At 50.9% G+C, this 14,891-nt stretch overlaps 1 protein-coding gene across 1 annotated transcript in view; it reads left to right on the top strand.

The window, feature by feature from the left end:
* GABRD (gamma-aminobutyric acid (GABA) A receptor, delta) overlaps nt 1-10,711 on the top strand; it is a 15,256-nt gene extending 4,545 nt beyond the window's left edge. Inside the window, exons 2-9 of the mRNA XM_006885825.1 lie at nt 5,453-5,565; nt 6,319-6,386; nt 6,474-6,694; nt 7,901-7,983; nt 8,316-8,453; nt 9,468-9,623; nt 9,864-10,075; nt 10,421-10,711. Of these exons, the coding sequence (XP_006885887.1) occupies nt 5,453-5,565; nt 6,319-6,386; nt 6,474-6,694; nt 7,901-7,983; nt 8,316-8,453; nt 9,468-9,623; nt 9,864-10,075; nt 10,421-10,711 (1,282 nt within the window). The remainder of the gene's footprint in view (nt 1-5,452; nt 5,566-6,318; nt 6,387-6,473; nt 6,695-7,900; nt 7,984-8,315; nt 8,454-9,467; nt 9,624-9,863; nt 10,076-10,420) is intronic.
* The last annotated feature ends 4,180 nt before the right edge of the window (nt 10,712-14,891 follow it).

The raw sequence follows: 14,891 nt of genomic DNA, 5'->3' as shown, positions 1-14,891 counted from the left end.
ATTGTGTAAATGTACCATAATTTCTCAATCTATTTGATTGTGGTTGGACATTTGGGCTGTTTTCATGTTTTTGCGATGGTGATAACACTGCTATGAACACTGGTGTACAAATCTCCGTTTGTGCCTCAGTTCTCATTTTCTCAGGGTGTATTCCAAGCAGTAGAAGAGCTGGGTCATAGTCATATGTAATTTCTATGTTCAGATTTTTGAGGAAATGCCCAACTGCCTTCCAGAGTGGTTGTACCATTTTACAATCCCAACAAGAGTGAATAAATGTTCCTATCTCGCCATATCCTTTTCAACATTACTTGCTGTCCTGTTAAACTTTCTCACTGCTACTAGGGTGAGATGGGTTCTCATTGCGGTTTTGATTTGTATCTCTCTTATTGCCAGTGATATTGAGCATTTCGTCATGTCTCTGTTGGCCATCAGAGTGTCTTTCTTTTATTTCCGTGCCTCTTGCCCATTTTGTAATTGTGTTATCAGTCTTTTCTTGCGGAGATCCTGTAGGATTCTATAAACTTTTAATATGAGACCTTTGTCTGAAATGCTATTGCCAAAAGGTTTTTACCCCAGTCAGTAGCTTTTCTTTTCACTCTGTTGGAAAATGTTTTTGATGCACACAGGGATTTAATCTTTAGACGGTCTCATTTATCAATTTTATTCTCTTGGGTTTTAAAACTTTTTATAGTGGTCACACAGAACTCATAGACCATATATACTGTTATGGGTTGGTGGTGTTTTTTTTTTTCCCTCTCTCATACTTTGGGCATGTTGTTAAGAGAAGCTATTCTTTTTTTAAAAAAAATTATTATTTTTTGTGTGTACCATCAGATCGAAAATGACTGGTCCAGGAGGAGATTGCCCCTCCTTCACCAGCAGAGCAACTGGTGGATTCAAACCACATACCTCTGGGATTGCAGTGCAGCTTCTTGCCACTAGGCCACCAGAGATCCCTAAGAGAGGCTATTCTTTGGGAAAGTATGCCATGCGTGTAAAGGTGGAGGGTCAGTGATAGAGAGGAAGACACCCTATGAGATGGATAGACACAGTGACTGCACGGCATTGAACTCAAGTGTGTCAGAGATGATGAGGATGGCACAGGATAGGACAGGGTTCAGTTCTCTTGTTCATAGGGTCACTGTGAGTTGTATTCAACTCAGTGGCACCTAACAACAACAATGTTATAAGAGATTACAATTCAGAGTCAGGAAAGACTCAGGATACAGTTCTTTGATCAGCACAGCTCCCTGACTCAGCTGTGCCACTTAGCCTTATGACCTTGGCTTCTGCCCTGTTGGGCAGCGGAAGTGTTACAAAGCTCTTTTAGTTCTGCCAATTTAAGTGCCCCGATGCACACTCATTCACTAGCAAGCCTAACCACAAAGGTGCTCAGGTCTTGATCCTTGGATCAGCAAACCTAGTTTCCCAAGTGATACCCAAAGACACCCACTCTGCCAGCAAGCCTCGTGCCAGAAAGTGCCTTCTCACTCCGTGGGCCAGGACGCCATCGTTCTGTCTCGAAAAGGTCTCCTTGCTCCCCAGATTTTACTGCCTCTGCTTCTGCCTTCTCATGGTCTCTCACCCTCTCTCTAGTGTTACAGTTTTGTTTCTGAGATTGAGGAGGTTTTAACGCAGGGACCTTGGGCCCAGAGGATGCACTCACATTTCCAGCTCTTCTTTCTGGATGCCATTGAGATCCCCTCTTTCTGCCTCTGTAAATGGCTCTTTTTAAACCTGGTAGAATGACAAAGCTGACCAATCCCGATATGAACGTCCTATACCTTTCATTTGTGTGGTCTGTTCCCTACAAGTGCCTTTAAGGAAGCTATCCAGTCCCCTTGGCAGGCTTCAAACACTTCACATCTGTGGAGTCCTACCCAGTCACCAGGCGTGGATCCTTTCCCCATACCTATTCAGTATACCTATATTATATGTTGAGCAAATGATTCACTAAGTTGGACTCTATGAAGAAGAACATGGCATCAGGGTTGGAGGAAAACTCATCAACCAGACTAATCAAAAACCTGTGTTATGCAGATGGTACAACTTTGCTGAAAGTGAAGAGGATATGAAACACTTGGTGCAGAAGTTAAGGACTACAGCCTTCATTATGGATTTCATTTTAACATCAAAAAACAAAGGTCCTCACTACAAGACCAACAGTCAGCATCATGATAGATGGAGAAAGGATTGAAGCAGTCAGTGTGACTTTATCTTGATTGGTTCAACAATCAACATCCGTGGTACCAACAGTTAGGAAATCAGGAGATGTATCGCATTGGGTAAATCCGCTGTCACGGACCTCTCCAAAATGCTGAAGAGCAGTGGTGTCAGTTTGAAGACTAAGGTGCACCTGATTCAGGCCATAGTCTTCTCAGTCATCTTGCTCTGTGCATCAGAGAACTGGACAGTGAATAAGGATGACAGAAGAAGGATTGATGCCTTTGAGTTGTGGTGCTGGAGAAGAGTGCTGAATGTTCCATGGACTGCCAAAAGAGTAAACAGCTATGTCTTGGAAAAAGTGCAGCCAGAGTGCTCTTTGGAAGCAAAGATGGCAAAGCTTTGTCTTTCACACTTTGAGCATGTAGCTAGGTGAGGCTATTCCTTGGAAAGGGCCACCATGCTTGGAAAGGTGAAGGGTCAGCAAAGGAGAGGAAGACCCTCAATGAAACAGATTGACATGGTGACTTCATCAGTGGGCTCTAGTATGTCAGAGGTGATGAGGACGGCACAGGATACGGCAGGGTTCAGATCGACTCTTTATAGAGTTCTTGTGAGTTGTATGTACTCATCTTGATAGCACCTCACAACAACACAGTCACCAGGGACCTCTAGTGGCCTAGTCGTAAGAACCTGCGCTGCTATCCCAAAGGCCTGTGATTCGAATCCACCGGCTGCTCCTGGGAGAAGGATGGGCAATTTCCTTCTGTTCTATTAGCTGCCTCTGAAAACCTGCTGGAGGGTCAACTGTGGGTCGGTTCTGACTTGACAACACAAAACCACAGCAAATAACAACAACAATGACCATCCAGTCATTTCGTGGGAGGCACAGACAGTGGCTAGAAGAACTATTTCTAATTCACTGCACTGCACTCAACTCACTGCAATTGAGACAGTGTTACGAGACGTTGGCAGCTTACAATTTTGGCTCCATCTGGACATGCCATGGACCCTCGGGCTCAGCACCTGGACTCATTATTATTCCTCTTCAGTTCATTTCTACTCTAGCACACATGCCTGGAGGAATATCACGCTCATCTCCAGCTGCTTAAGGTATAACCACCCCCAGGCCAGCTCAGGGCTCCCCTGTCTGTCACCAGGCCCTTTTCTCTCCTGGGTGCCTCTGTCCACAGTTCTGTCCAGGCAAGTCCAGCACCATCTTCCTGGGTCTCACGGTGGCTCCCACGCTGGCCCCTTGCCATCCCTTCCAAATGTGGATTGAATCCAGCTGCTTCTTGTCCGGAATCCTCAGGCACTCATCATTGCCCTGAGAGTGCACACACTTACCGTGGCTACATGGCCCTTTGAGGATGGATGGATGGATGGATGGATGGATGGATGGATGGATGGATGAATGGGTGAAGTCTTAGGAGAAATTTCCTGGAAGAGGTGAACTGAGAGCTGATTTATGTTTTACCTTATTTAATTTCTTTTCAAATTATTTTTTTAAATTTCACATTGGCTTGCATACAAAGTTCGTATACATTGTGTTTCACACTATCCTCCATTCACATCATGTTTCATACATTCTCATTCATTATGTTTTCTAAAATCAGTCACTAAACCATGCCCATCATTACTCTGTCTTTCCACATCCCCACCAGCTCTTTCCTATTTCCTTTACTACATCCCCCCACCTCCACCCACCAAACTGTGCAACACTATGATATGCTTCCTGCTCACCTTCACCTCTCTGTTCCCGTATCTCCCCTCCTTGGATCCCCATACACATTTTAATAGTTACTGTTTTCACAATAATGATCCTATGCAGTATTTAGCCTTATAAGACTGAGTTAGTTCACTCAGCATAATGCCCTCTAGTCTCTAGTAATTTTCGAAATTGTTAGTCCTGAATGCTGTGTAGTATCCATCATGTGGATATACCACAGTTTCTCAAATGATTTCTCATTCGATTGTGGATGGATGTTTGGGCTGTTTCTGTATTCTTGTGATTGTGAATAGCGCTGCTATGCACATTAGTGTATAAGTCTCCGTTTGTGTCTTAGTTCTCATTTCCTTAGGGTATATTCCTAGGAATGGAATAGTTGGATTATATGGAGTTTCTATGTTCAACTTTTTGAGGAAACATCAAACTGCCTTCCAAAGTAGTTGTACTATTTTACAATCCTACCAACAGTGTATGAGAGTTCCCACCTCTTCACATCCTCTCCAACATTTATTACTTGCTGTCCCATTAAACTTTGCCACTGCTACTGGGGTGAGATGGTATCTCATTGTGGTTTTTATTTGTATCTCTCTTAATGCCAGTGATTTTGAGCATTTCTTCATGAGTCTGTTGGCCATCAGAGTGTCTTCCTCTGTTAAAAGTCTTCCCATGTCTCTTGCCCATTTTGTAATTGTGTTTTACTTTTGGAGACCCTGTAGAATTCTAGAAACTTTTGTTATGAGATCCTTGTCTGAAATGGTATTGACAGATGTTTTTTCCCAGCTGGTAGGTTTTCTTTTCACCCTATTGGAAAAAGGTTTTGATGTGCACAGGAATTTAATCTTTAGAAGGTCCCCTTCACCAATTTTGTCCTCTCCTGGTTGTGTGTTTCTGGCTGTATTTGAAAGTGGTAGCTGAATCTTGGGGCATGACTTGGAGAACTGGTTGGAAAGAAAGTAGTGAGTGAGGAGGGGAAAGGAGGGTCAGCATGAATGAGTTGGGGACATGGACAAGAAAGAGTGACTGGAAGAAGGGGGCCAAGCAGAGTTACTAGGGGCGCCCAGTGTTCTGGGCACCCAGCATGCGAGGCTCCTCTGCATTGTATGTGGACATTCTCACTGTCAATGCCATGTACAACAGTCTAGTGTGTGAGAAATCAGTGACTGAAGCCAGCACAGCTCCAGGTGCTCAGGAGTCAGCCGAAGTCCTCCTGGCATTGGGGGATCTCAGGGGCTGGCCTGAGTCTTCCTTGGACAGGACAGAGACAAGAGCCATCTGTGGCCTGTTCTCGTCCTAGAGTGGGGTCTTCTTTACTTAACTTGCAACCTTCCACTCAACTCTTCTCTCCATATGTCCCTCTGGTCAGAAGAATTTCAGAAGGACCCATGAGAGGTTGTTGAGGAGACTCTGTCCAACCTGGAGTGACCTCAGTGGGGCCAGGTGGATAGAGCAAGGTTGTTGAGCAGAAATGATGGGAAAAGACAGGAGTTAAGGCCCACTGTTCCAATATCAGGACAGGCCCTCTGCTTATCTAGCTGTAACCCATTCCATTTTGTCCCCCAGAGCCATGAATGACATTGGTGACTACGTTGGCTCCAACCTGGAGATCTCCTGGCTTCCCAACCTGGATGGCCTGATGGAAGGCTACGCCCGGAACTTCCGGCCTGGCATTGGTGGTGAGCTAAGCTGGGGCTGTGTTTGGCTGTAGCATGCGTCCTGCAGGTTCTGGGCTGGGAACAGGCCTTGCTGTCATCTGCAGAATCTATTAGACTTGCCAGAACATAGCTTCAGCCCTAGCGCCCTTGAAGAGGCAGCCAAGAAGGTGTATTGTCACCAAGAAGGATCTGGAGTCTAAGGTGCACCTGATCCAGGCCATGGACTTTGCCATTACTTGCTATGCATCAGAGAGCTGGACAATGACTAGGGAGGATAGAAGGAGAGTTGATACCTTTGAGCTGTGGTGCTGGAGAAGAGTATTGAATATACCATGGACTGCTAGGAGAACAAACAAGTTCGTCCTGGAGAGGGTGAGGCCAGGCTGCTCCTTGGAGGCAAGGTTTCCGAAACTTCGTCTGACATACTTTGGACACGTTGCGAAGAGGGACCAGTCCTTGGAGAGGGATGACATGTTTGGGAGGGTGGAGGGACAGCGCAGGAGAGGAAGACCCTTGATGAGATGGATTGATTCCATCACTGGGGTAATGGGAATAGGTGTGTCAGAGACAATAAGATTGGCAAGGGATATAGCAGGGTTTAGGGCTGTTGTACATAGGGTCAGTATGAGTTGTAAGTGACTCAAAGGCACATAACAACAACAACAACACTCTCTATGCTGCTGTTTTCTCCCCATTCACATCGCTGGGCTCTTGGATTGGGAGGGGTCCAACCTCAGCCCAGGCTGCTCAGGTCTTGCCCCTTCCTCCTTTCAGGGCCCCCTGTGAACGTGGCACTTGCCCTGGAGGTGGCCAGCATCGACCACATCTCAGAGGTGAACATGGTGCGTGCCTGCCCTCGCCGCTCCCTTTGTGTGCTCCTGGATGGAGCCAAGCCTGACTTCCATCTTTCCCTGCCTGGTCTGTCCCAGGAGTACACCATGACCGTGTTCTTGCACCAGAGCTGGAGGGACAGCAGACTCTCCTACAGCCATACCAACGAGACGCTGGGCCTGGACAGCCGCTTCGTGGACCGGCTCTGGCTCCCGGACACTTTCATTGTCAACGCCAAGTCCGCCTGGTTCCATGACGTCACTGTTGAGAATAAACTCATTCGGCTGCAGCCTGATGGGGTGATCTTGTACAGCACCCGGTGAGCCCTAGACCCCCACTCTCTCATGAGGTAATCTTATACAGCACCTGGTGAGCCCAAGACCCCCATTGTCTAATGGGGTGATGTTATACAATACTCAGTGAGCCCCATGACTCCTGTTCTCTAATGACATGATGTTATACAATACCTAGTGGGCCCCACACCCCCATTCTCTAATGAGGTGATCTTGTACAGTACTTGTGAGCCCCACAGTCCCAACTCTATAATGGGGTAATGTTACACAATACTCAGTGACCCCATGCCCCCCAGCTCTCTTATGGGTTGATCTTATACAGTACTGGTGAGTCCCAGGGCTCCTGCTGCCTGACCAGGTGATCCTGTATAACAAACACCGCCTGTGCCTGCCTGCCCCTCTGTTCCACCACATCCAAGCCCCAAGTGGAGAAAACCAGTGTCACTGATGCAGGAAATAGGGTGGGATGGCACAGCCAGGACATATTTCTGCCCTCCTGAAGCACTGGTTCAGAGGTTTTCAACCGGAAGCTGATAGACTTGGTCATATGGCCACCATATTTCTTCACGTGAAATTCATGGTCACCAGTCAAACACCAGGAGATGTCAGATGAAAACCTTTCTGTCTGACTCCAGTGAAAAATTGGCACGTCAGGCAGCACTGGGACTGGCCCTCAGCCTGTCAGTGGGCGAGGGGTAAGGGGACAAGCTTGCCAAGACAGTGCTTAGGGATGGGTCCGTGCTTCTGTTTGTACCCACTCACTACCCTCCCAACTTCGTCAAAAGGTCAAGCATTTTGAAGGAAGGACAAACTATGTGGAACCTAGTTCACAGTAGGGAGCTTGGGTGGCTTGGTGGTAAGGAATCACACTGCCAACCCAAAAGCACATGGTTTGAACCACCAACTACTCTGTGGGAAGAAAGATGGACAGTGTCCTCCCAGGCAATATACATCCTCTGAGAATCTGCTGGAGGGTCATTTATAAGTCGGTTCTGACACAGTGGTCCACCACCACCACACAACAACAGTTCTTAGTAGTGCTACAGATTCGCAGATACCTCTTGAGTGTTTTTCCAGATGCCTGGCAGCGTGTAGCTCAGGTCTCACGTGGCTCTCAAGTGGGCAGCAAGTGGGTTGGCACCAGGCTTTCAAAGGCAGAGGCTGTGCTGTGGTCCCAGGTGGGCTGGCCAGTCTCACCTGCATGCAGCTGACTGGTCCCCTTGTCTCTGCAGAATCACCTCCACCGTGGCCTGTGACATGGACCTGGCCAAGTACCCCATGGACGAGCAGGAGTGCATGCTGGATCTGGAGAGCTGTGAGTCTTGGCCAGGACCTGGCAGGGAAGGGACTGTGTGCCAGGAGGCCAAGCCGGTGCCTCTGGACCTTGTGTAGGAGATCAGGACTTCGACATGCATGGGGCTTGGTGAGGGGATTGTCCAGCTCAGCATTGGGCAGGGCCAGCCCAGCTCAGAGCCGTGGGAGCCAGAAGACCTGGAGCAAGCTTACTCCCCTCTTCCATTGTGGGAGAGTGGGGCTGTGGGTCCCAGACGTGACAGGCAACTCTGTTCTTGCCAGTAGTCCTAGACCCTATCAACCTGCCCGGAGGTGGGTACTCTGCCTCTTGCCCACCTGTGGGTTCTCCCGCAGATGGCTACTCCTCTGAGGACATCGTTTACTACTGGTCAGAAAACCAGGAGCAGATCCATGGGCTGGACAAGCTGCAGCTGGCCCAGTTCACCATCACCAGCTTCCGCTTCACCACGGAGCTGATGAACTTCAAGTCAGGTGAGGCCCCTGCCCGGGTATAACCTCTTTTAAGAGCCAGTTCTGGTTGTGTGGGTCCTCTCTGGTTCGGGGGGGCAAGGGTGCAGCCCCAAAGGGCTGACTTGGGAGTGGTGGGCACGAGCTGTGTGCAGAGGAGGGATTTGGGAGATGCCCCAGGATGGCTCATTTGTCACTGCTATACCGCTGTTCCCCTGACATTACCCAGGTGGCAGCTACATTCTAGTTTAAGGGGACTCAATAGAGGATGAGGGCTCCTTGAGGCCCAGGACTCGATTGTTAAACCTCCTTGACTCCCTGTCCTTTGTCCTGCATCCATCCCCTCCTGCCTGAGCTGTCATATCTCAGAGTTCCTTCTTTGGGGTTTGGTCATGCCAGATTGGGTGTGTTGAGAGTACAGGGTGGTATGAACAGATAGGAGAGGAGAGAGCTGCCACCTTGCTTGGGCTCCTAATCAGGGAAGTATGCTCAAGGCTGAAGCAGTGTGGGTTCTTCCTGTGCTCCACATACTGGGCCAGGGGGACCTGGGGCATGGCCAAGGCAGGGAGGCCCTGGCCCAGCAGGTTCAACGGGCTCTTCCTGAGGCATCTCCCAGGGTGGACTCTAGGGTTTTCACCTCTGAGGCTTGAAGTAGGCCCAAGTGCGACCCCCAAATCCCATGATGCATGGTAGACTAGGAGGACAGGCATGTCACACGATGGAATACTACTCAGTTTGCAGGAGCAATGATTTTGTAGATTACTACCTAACTTGGGAGGGAATGGAGAACATTACGCTAAGTCTTATAAGGACAAATACTGTATAAGACCATTGTCACTTATTCTGGTTTTAAAAATGAGAAAGAAAAAGTCATGCTGAAAAAGGACCAGACCCAAGTCCTGGTAAACCAAATGGTTCTGACACTCAGGTGCTAATGGAGGAGAAGGCAAGGCATGTACGGGGACTTAGGGGATGGGGTGATACTAGGTCTAGGTGAGGGCACAAGCAGGTGCCAATCCTGACAAGCCTTGCCCACAGCGGGGCAGTTCCCCAGGCTCAGCCTGCGTTTCCACCTGCGGAGGAACCGGGGCGTCTACATCATCCAGTCCTACATGCCATCCATCCTCTTGGTCGCCATGTCCTGGGTCTCCTTCTGGATAAGTCAGGCTGCGGTGCCTGCCAGGGTATCTCTAGGTATGGGGTCTCTTCTTGGGGCCTTTGGGGAAAGTGAGAGATAAGGGACTGATGGAAGATGGGAACTGGGAGCAGAACCCCTTTCCTGAACCCAGGCCTGGTGCTCGAGCCCCACCCACCATCCCTGTTGAGAGAAGCTTGGGCGGCATTGATAGGGAGGCTGGCAGATGCCCGTCCTCTGGGGGAGGCGAGGGGTGGGGGAAGGAGGACGGTGCAACTGAAGGCCACCCCTGTGTGCAGGCATCACCACGGTGCTGACGATGACCACACTGATGGTCAGCGCCCGATCCTCCCTCCCTCGAGCCTCGGCCATCAAGGCCCTGGATGTGTACTTCTGGATCTGCTATGTTTTCGTGTTTGCCGCCTTGGTGGAGTATGCCTTTGCCCACTTCAACGCCGACTACCGGAAGAAACAAAAGGCCAAAGTCAAGGTTAAAGAGCAGAGGGCCGAGGTGAGGCCTGGCTGGGCTAATTTTGCTTGGGGTCTCTAGGGCCGAGGACAGCACCTCTACTGGGCTGTCTGGCAGGTGGTGGACAGCGTGGCTGGAGGCCGCTAACTTTTTCCTGGACTCCTTCTAGCAAAAGCTGGTCCTGGAGGTCACTGTCAGGCCTTGATCCTGAAGAATAGGCTATGATTGGCCCAGATGGGGTCCTCAGTAGAGAGTCCTTGGCGAGGGGTCTTCTGTGTGGGTCCTCAGTGAGAGACTTGTCCCAGGACTGGGAGCTGTGGTAGGCTCAACCCTGCTTCCTCCTCTCTTCTTCATATTCAGCCCTGCTTCCCTCTCCTTTCCTCCCAGATTGATGTGAAGAATGCCATTGTGTTGTTTTCCCTGTCTGCGGCTGGTGTCAATCAGGAGCTGGCCATCTCCAACAGGCAGGGCCGAGCCCCCGGGAACCTTATGGGCTCTTACCGTTCTGCAGAGGTGGAGACGGGGGAGACCAGGAGGCCAGAGGGGCCCCGCCTGGGCGGCATGCGGGCGCTCTTCAAGCCCATTGACGCAGACACCATTGACATCTACGCACGTGCCGTGTTCCCAGCAGCCTTTGCGGCAGTCAACGTCATCTACTGGACGGCCTATACCATGTGAGGGAGCTTCTCTTGCAAGGAGAGTGACACTTTGAAGGAGACTCTGGCCCTCCTGTGAGAAAGACCCTCCTATCAGTCAACCTGCTCTGTGTATTTTAAAGCAAGGTGAAGGCAGGTGGAAACTTTCAACCTTTCAACTGCTGGACTCGGTCCATGGATCCCACCTCACTCTGAAGGCTGGTCTTTCCAGGCCTCTTGTGCAATGAGGTACAGTGGGACGTGTCTGTTCTTCCTGACTTTGCCAAGCAAGGTGTGCCACCAGGCCCTGGGACTTCAGAAAATGACAAAGACCTTAGGGCTCCGTGACTTGTTTTGTTTTAGACTCTCTGCTCATTATGGTTGTCATGGATGGTGTGGTGGCGAGCAGAACCCCTCAGGGCACTTGGATCCCTGCATGAAATAAAGCCTGCCAGCTGGCTAGTGGACATTCTCCATCCCTGAAGCTGCAAGAGTCTCCTCCCCTGTACCCGGAACCCCTGCCCAGTAACTTAGAGGGCTGTCACGCCGTTGCCCCTTCTTTTGGCAGCATGTGGTCAGAGGGAGGACCTTCGAAGCCCTAGAATTGAGTACAGACAACATACTAGAGCCAGGTAGATAGTAGAGGATCCTGAGAGGAAAGTTATCCAAAGCCAGGAGGCCAGGGTTGGAGTACAGAGTCTCTGGAAAGGGAATGTCTTCGACTGCTGGGCTCCTGTAATAGAATTCTCCAAACTGGATAGCTTACCAGACAGGGGCTTGTTATCTCACAGGGCGGGTGGGAGTCGAACTCTGGATGCTGGCAGGCCCATGCCTTCACTGTTAGCTTTAGGGAAAGACCTCTCCTTGGCTTTCCCAGCTTCTGGTAGTCCCAGGCATCCCTTGGCTTGTAGTGTAACATGCCTCTGTCATCTCATGGTATCTTCCCCCTCTGTCTGTCTCTTTCTCTGGCTTCCTTTGTAAACACACATTCAAATGGGGGTCTACGACCCACCTTAGTCCAGTATGGCTTTATGTTCATCTAGTCGATGATATCCTGAAAGTGCTATTTCCAAACAGGCCACTTTGACAGGTATCAGGATCAGAACTTGTGTACATCTTTTTTTGAGGGACACGAGCCAGTCCACAGCAGAGAATGACCAGCCTTGACAAGTTGTCTGGTATTCCTCCCATAACTGGCCTATGTCAGACCCATATCTCAGAAGAGGTCCAGATCTGTCTCAGATGAGACACATGCCCTCCCCTCTTCCTCATGCACAGGGTGAAGGTAGGATTGACATCTGAGCCTGGAACCAGCCCACCCAAACCCCCACAGCCTTCCTAAAGTCCTGTGGTCCCTAAAGCCTGAGCAAAGACCCAAATCCTCTAACATCTGGTTGACCACCCTCCATCATGTGGTTGTGTCCCCATTCAGGGACATTGATAAGTAGGTGGCGGGGTGGGGGTGGGGGAACACCAAATTGGTCCCCAGAGGCAGGGTGACACTGATGCTTTCCTGGACTAGCAATGAGAGAATTGAGTGCTTTGAGTTTCCACAAACACCCTCTGCCCTGTCCTTCCCTTTGGCACCCAAGACGTGGAGTGACAGCACTGAGCTCTTGATAAGGGGTCTAGGTTTTCCACTGCTGTGGTCATTCTACTAGGAGGATACAGCAGTGCAGTTAGAGGCACAGCTGTGCAACTCTGCCATGTGTTCTGCTCAAAGGCCACTTCCACCCAACGCCTGGCTCAGTGATCCCAGAGCAACCCTCCATCTCACACACACATGGACTGGCCTTGGTGACGACCTTGTGAAATTCTGGAAAAGCTGCCTGGCCAGGTCATGTGTGCCAAAGTCAGCCCCAGCCACCCAAAGTCCCAAGTAGCTGGACCCCAGGGTCAAAGTGATGGGATGCTGGGGGCAGGTCATGATGAGTCAAGTTCAGGTGGCAGAGGCTACTCAGAGCCACTCCGGCTAGGAACCTAGGCCACACTCAGAGTAGAAGACAGGGCCGTGGGCCCACACTGTGCCAAACTTTCACTTTACCCTGCTTCCTCCTACCTCTTTAAAGACACCTTCCCTAAAGGCTGCCTCTGTGTATCCTGGCTCTGAATACTAAGAGGAGGGGACATGCAGGGACTCTAAGCCTTGATGTGGACAGACCTTGGACAAAGCGGGGGAGCAGGTGGCCAGGATCAGAAGAGCTGGATCTGGGTCAGCTGGGCCCCAGGCCACCTCCAGACAGCAGAAGAGGACAGTGACCAAGGGCAGCTCATCTGACAGGAGGCTTTGCAGCAGGGGCACCAAGCCCAGACTGTGGATCCAGTGGGGGCGCTGCCCAAGGTTGGGACTCTACCCGTTCAAGTCCCTGAGCCCTTAGATCCTTTCCCCTCCTCAGCTCTGGCTCCTTCTCCCTATGAGCTTCGTGGAGAGCCCAAGTCTCCACAACAGCACCCATGTGGCTACCCGGCTGGACCAAGACGGCCACCACCTCCCACTGTTCAGGACTGAGGACTCTGGAGGTCTGAGGGAGGCAGGGCAAGGCCACTCGGACTCTGGGGATGTTTAGTGTAGGCAAGGTCCTGAAACTCCAGGCTGGCCTGGACCAACCTCCCCCGGGGCCGGGACCCTGCCCCCAGCCCTGAGCTTGGCTGCCTGCATTGCCCTCTTTCTGCTGCTGCGTGCCCACGAGGAGCTATTTAAAGCGGCCTCTGTGGTTGCCTGGGCCCGTGCAGCGAGGCGCAGCCCACCCCCAGAACCTCCGCCCGCTTGCAGTGCACTCCCCACTCGCTCCCGGCTGTGGCTGCTATTTCTGCCCACGTCTTACAGGGCCGGTAGCGAGCAGGGAAGGCTGGTGCTTTTTAAACATTGAGTTCTATTTCTGTAATGATGATCTGAGCAGATTAAAGGCTGTACCGGAGTTTGCAGCTGAGCGGGCCCGCTGGGGAGGGGGCATGTACCCTGCCTGTGGCAGGGGCCATGGAGGCAGAGGGCAGGGCTGGCTCTCCTCTCCTCCTCCTGGCGGGGAGATTGTGGCAGAGGCTGGGACATGTCTATTGAGAAGCGCACTCTTCAGTGTGTCCCTGAGAAGGAGCAACTCCGCCCCAAATCTGGAGGCGCAAGGAGCAGGTGTGAGGGGCCCTGGCTCTTCCCCTCTCCTGCAGCCCTGCTCTCTCAGAGGTGGGATGAGGGCTGGCTGCACCTCAGGCATCTGCTCTGCCCCTCCCTCAGAGTCAGATTGGCATGCAAACTCCCTAACCAGAGCCCACACCATACAGCATCCCCAAATAAAGCTCACACCACATACCCCTCTTAACCAGAGCCCACACCACACATATCCCCAGAGTCCACACCCTACACTCCTAACAATATCCTACACTTCACATACCCCCAACCAGAATGCATATCATGTACCCCTTCTAGTTCCCACCCCATGCGTACCACTCAACCAGAGCCCACACCACACAGTTCCCCTAACCAGAGCTCACACCCCACACCCCTCCTAACCAGACGCTACATTACACATACCCCAAACCAGAGCCCACACCACATAGTTCCCCTAACCAGAGCTCACACCCCACACCCCTCCTAACCAGACGCTACATTAACATACCCTTAAACCAGAGTCCACACCATGTACCCCCCTAACCAGAGCTCATGCCACACAGTCCCCCTAATCAGAGCCCACCCCATGCATACCACTCAACCAGAGCCCACATCACACATACCCCCAGCCAGAGTCCATACTCCACACCCCTTCTAATCAGATCCTACACTACACATACCCCCAAACCAGAGTCCACACCATGTACCTCTCCTAACCAGAGCTCATACCACCCAGTCCCCCTAACCAGAGCCCGCCCCACGCATCCCCCACCTAAAGCCCACACCACACATACCCCCCAACCAGAGCCCACACCACACAGTTCCCCTAACGAGAGCCAACGTGACAGTTTCCCTAACCAGAACCCACACGACACAGTCCCCCCCAAACCAGAGCACACACCACACAGTTCCCCCACCCAGAGCCCACATCTATAGATATCTTTGTTCAGGTTCCTGTTAAATGAGAACGTAGCTATGCATCTGAGAGATAGACAGTGAGTTAGGATGACCGAAGAAGAATTGATGCCTTTGAGTTATGGTGTTGGAGAAGAATACTGAATATGCCATGGAATGCAAAAGCAAACAAAAACAAACAAACAAACAAAAAAACAACAACAAA

The sequence above is a fragment of the Elephantulus edwardii genome, unplaced genomic scaffold (genome assembly GCF_000299155.1).
Source record: "Elephantulus edwardii isolate Elephantulus edwardi_28Jun2011 unplaced genomic scaffold, EleEdw1.0 scaffold00045, whole genome shotgun sequence".
NCBI classification, from domain to species: domain Eukaryota; kingdom Metazoa; phylum Chordata; class Mammalia; order Macroscelidea; family Macroscelididae; genus Elephantulus; species Elephantulus edwardii.
Note: the sequence above shows the minus strand (reverse complement) of the source record. Positions and strands in the feature narration are given on the sequence as shown.